General features: G+C 40.7%; 1 protein-coding gene across 1 annotated transcript; it reads left to right on the top strand.

The window, feature by feature from the left end:
• The first annotated feature begins 214 nt into the window (after positions 1–214).
• LOC147991195 (protein FAR1-RELATED SEQUENCE 5-like) lies at positions 215–3,383 on the top strand. The gene is made up of 6 exons (XM_087538564.1): positions 215–489; positions 544–669; positions 774–1,156; positions 1,708–2,165; positions 2,292–2,568; positions 2,683–3,383. The coding sequence occupies exons 1-6, from the start codon at positions 215–217 to the stop codon at positions 3,381–3,383; spliced, it is 2,220 nt and encodes a 739-aa protein (XP_087394690.1).
• Positions 3,384–4,503: the final 1,120 nt, after the last annotated feature.

Here is a 4,503-nt window from a genome sequence, read left to right as displayed (position 1 = left end):
AGAGGGATAGCAGCCGACACCGGCAGAGTTGCGATCATAGACGCACGTAAGTGAAACAAAAAATATTTATATACGCATCATGTATTATCTGCACATTTTCTGCTCCCTCCAGGATAACAAGTTCATAAACTGCATTTTAAGGTGCTATTTGGATTATCTTTTTCTTTTTCTGCAAACGCCAGATCTACCGGATTATCTAATACCAAGACTAAAGATGCGATTCAAAGATGTAGAGAAAGCAAGGGAATTTTATAACAGATACGCCAGACACACTGGTTTTGATATCAGGAAGACGGGTGGAAATGACACCCACAAGTATTTTGTTTGCGCCTTCCAAGGGATACACACATCTTCTGTGTCAGAGGCCAACAGGAAGCGAAACAAAACATCGCAGAGGACGGGCTGCAATGCAAGAATGAGGGTGAAGGTGCAGGAGGATGGCACATGCGTGGCAATGGACATTGAGTACAATCATAATCACCAGCTCATGTAAACTGATGACATGCTGGTATTTTTGCACTCACACAAGAATTATGACCCCAGTATTTTGGAGTACGTAAAGCTCCTGCAGTACCATGATGTCAAGCACACAACAATCACGTCCATGCTATCTGAAAATGAAGATGGAAGCTACTTCCTAAGCATGACCGGACGAGACCTGCTAAACCAGTAAGTATTCAAACACCCACATACTGCAATGTAAAATAGCATCCTAGCTCACAACCCTTTGCTAGCAAAAAATAAACAAATGCATGTTTGCATGTGATTTGCAGGAAAGCCATGAATGCAAGGAAAGATGATTTGGATGATGTATTGAAACTTGTTTCATTCTTCAAAGACATGAAGGAAATAAATGATGATTTTTTCTATGACATCCAAGTGGACAAGGACAAGTCAATTAAAAACATTTTCTGGTCCAATGCAAGCTGCCGAGGAGCCTATCAAGACTTCGGCGATTGCGTAACATTCGACACGACTTACAAGACCAACAAATTTCATATGCCCCTGGGAGTGTTTGTTGGAACAAACCATCACTTGCAGTCAGTGATATTTGCTGTTGCCCTGATAAGAGACGAAGATGCAAAGTCATTCAAGTGGCTGTTCGATACATTTCTATGGTGCATGAACAACAATCACCCAACTTGCATTCTAACAGGTGAGTTCAAAAAAAAAACTCCTCAAGTTTCATCATCTTTTTCAGTCTATGGGTCTGTGTTGGTTGGGTACATTGGTTTTGTCTGAAAATAATGTAAAGAATGCAGTTCAACCACTGTAAGCATAGAAGTCCAACTAGCAGTACAAGAAAGCAAAATTATCTATCACATGTTTAGAAAAAAATTAGTTATGAATGTGAAGTTCAAATACATGAATCATAGAAGCTCAAGGACAAATCTGTAAGATAAATATATGTAGCATGTTCAGAAAAATATAGTTATTTACGTGAAGTTCAAGCACTGCCACCATAGAAGTTCAACAACAATTCTTTAAGAAAATTTTTGATTGCGACACTACTAGTTTGTCCTACTACTAACTGTGAAGTTCAAGCACTGATACCAAAGAAGTTCAGCAACGCTGCTGTAAAGAAAAAATACATGTGACATTCTTAGATACCATACTGCCAAGATGTGTAGTTCAAGTACTTGTACAATATAAGTTCACCATCAGTACAAAAAAAGAATCAAGTTTCATTTTTTTTAATTCATGCAGACCAATGCCCATCGATGGCGAAAGCTATACCACAATCATTTCCAAACACTGTCCACAAGCTATGCCGTTGGCACATCATGAAGAAGTACAGGGAATACCTCGCGTTGCTGTACAAAAAGTATAAAACATTCAAAGAGGAGTTCACAGCTATATTAAACTGGCCGCTGATGCCAACGGAGTTTGAAGATGCCTGGGCTAAACTCGTGCACAACTACAACCTGGAGAACGACGAGATGATGATGCAGCTCTGGAGTGATAGGAAGATGTGGATTTCAGCATATTACAAGAACATTTTCTGTGCTAGAATGACTTCCACACAACGAAGCGAGAGCATGAACCACGTGCTAAGGAAAGGGGTTGTCAAGGGGACCAAGAACCTACACAAGTTTGCTAGGCGGGTCAATGCTTGCATACAAACTCGGATTCAGAAGGAGAACGAGCAAACAATGACCAGCATGGTATGATGACAAGTACAAAACACCCCCATCATGTTCTGTTTTACCTCCAACATGTGCACTTTGAATTTAAAAAAATGAAACCCATGACTCTGCTTCGACTAATATCACACTTTTTGACATGTGCAGACCAATCCTGTGACAAAAACAACTTACGGCTACGAGGAAGACATGTCTATCAAGTACACGAGAGCCGTGTACACTGAGATGAGGAATAGGATGAGAAAGGCCACGCTATTTCGCGCAAAGCGTACAGCAGAGCCCACTAAGTACCTTGTGTACTACCACAACAAGCCTGGCAATGATGATGAAGAAATATTTTCCTGGTCAAAGCATGAATTCCAGGTTGTAGCTGACCCACAGAAGGAAATATACGAGTGCGAATGCAAGCTCTGGACACACACATGTGAGCGAAAAAACAAGATCATTAAATAGCTAGACTAGTAGTTTCATATCAAAATTTATGAAACTCATTGCTGGCTCACAAACTATGTATTCCGCATTCATCACAAAAATGCAGGCCTGTTCTGCCTTCACATCATGAACATACTAGACTACATCAAGCCTGACAAATTTCCAAACAAGTATATCCTCAAACGCTACACAAAGACTGCAAGATCACAACCAACCTTTGATATAAGGGACTACAACACAACCGCATTGGATGGCAGCTCAAGGCTATCGAAGCAAGACATCTTACTGCAGCTGAATTTGATGGTTAACAAGAAAGCGATGAGATGTGACCAGCAATATGACAGAGCCTACTATGTTCTCAAGAGGCTTGTGGAAGAGCTTGATGCAATACATTCAGCAAATCAAGCGAATGCTGATGAAAGGATGGCTGAAGAGGATGCTGAAATTGAAGATGACCTTCATTATTATGCAGCTGAAATGCTCAATGCCGCCGCTGAAGCCAACCAATGCAAGCAGGGTGATGGCCAATCAATGGAGCAGCGACAGCAAGAGACGATGAAATTGCCGTTGTATTCTGAAACAAAGGGTAGGAAGAAAATTACTGCAGCAAAGAAAAGTGACAAGAGAGCTCAAATGATGGCACCACCTGCAGGAAGAGTCGTCGTGCACGATGAGAACAGAGTGCCACTTGGACACAGGAAATGCAGTGTGTGCAACCAGGTTGCGGGACACAACAAGCTGACCTGTCCAACACTATTGGAAAGAAACAATGCTGAGGAGATCAAGAAAACCAAATCTCAAAAATAGCAGCCCAAAGTTATGGAACAAAAGAAGGGACCACACCCAAAGAAAGCAAGCAGCAGACTTTGTAGCATATGCAAGGAGTATGAACCACATAATGCAAGAACATGCCCGAAGCGCGCAGATGCTGAAAAGACAAGCAAAATGCCAAAGAAGAAACAGAAAGCAAGACCTAGAGCCAACAACAAGAAAGTGGTGGAAGATGAAGAGGAAGACGAAGATGAAGACACCGTCGAAGAAGAGGAAGACGAAGAGGAAGAGGAAGTGGAATGCGACGATGAAGAGGAAGACGACGATGAAGAGGAAGAGGACGATGAAGAGGAAGAGGTACATGTCAAGCAAAGACCTCTACCACCAAAGCCTAGCAGGAGCGCAAGGCTCATGAACAGTTAGAATAGGTCAATTAACACAATGCAAACTTGTTTCATGTCAATGTGCAGAACATTGTGTCATCCCCTGGTAACATACACTGTGAAGTTCAAGTAATATTACTGCAGATGTCTTGGTATGTTATGGCAGGAAGTGATGTGCTGGTGTTGTATTGCATGAAAGAGCAAGCAGTAATAAATTGAAAAACATAAACTATGATGTTCAAGTAATATTACTGCAGAAGTCCTGGTATGTTATGGCAGGAAGTGATGTGCTGGTGTTGTATTGCATGAAAGAGCAAGCAGTAATAAATTGAAAAACATACACTGTGAAGTTCAAGTAATATTTCTGCAGAAGTCCTGGTATGTTATGGCAGGAAGTGATGTGCTAGTGCTGTATTGCATGAAAGAGCAACCAACAAAATAATCTTATAGTTTTGAAGTTCATGTCAGCTTACAGAAGAAGTTCTGGTATGTAAAATCGATGTAGGAAAAGAATATGCTTAAAAAATAAAGTTTCGCCGCATAAACTAAGGTTAGCAAGCCTAAGACAACGCGTTCAAATGTGAAGTTCTGCTTGGATACGTGCAGAAGTTCATGTACAATGCAACAAAGATAAAGAAACGTCAACAATATTTCTGCACAGATTGACATATGAAATACGTTCACACTTGAAAAAACACAAAAAAACAAATATAGATTCTACGCAAAAGCATACATATAGGTTGGGTTGAACACTACCAATACATTACACAACA

This window comes from Triticum urartu, chromosome 1A, assembly GCF_056163025.1.
Source record: "Triticum urartu cultivar PI428250 chromosome 1A, HENAU_Tu73, whole genome shotgun sequence".
Taxonomy (NCBI): Eukaryota; Viridiplantae; Streptophyta; class Magnoliopsida; order Poales; family Poaceae; genus Triticum; species Triticum urartu.
The sequence above is the reverse complement of the archived record's forward strand: the minus strand, read 5'-3'. Positions and strand labels throughout refer to the sequence as shown.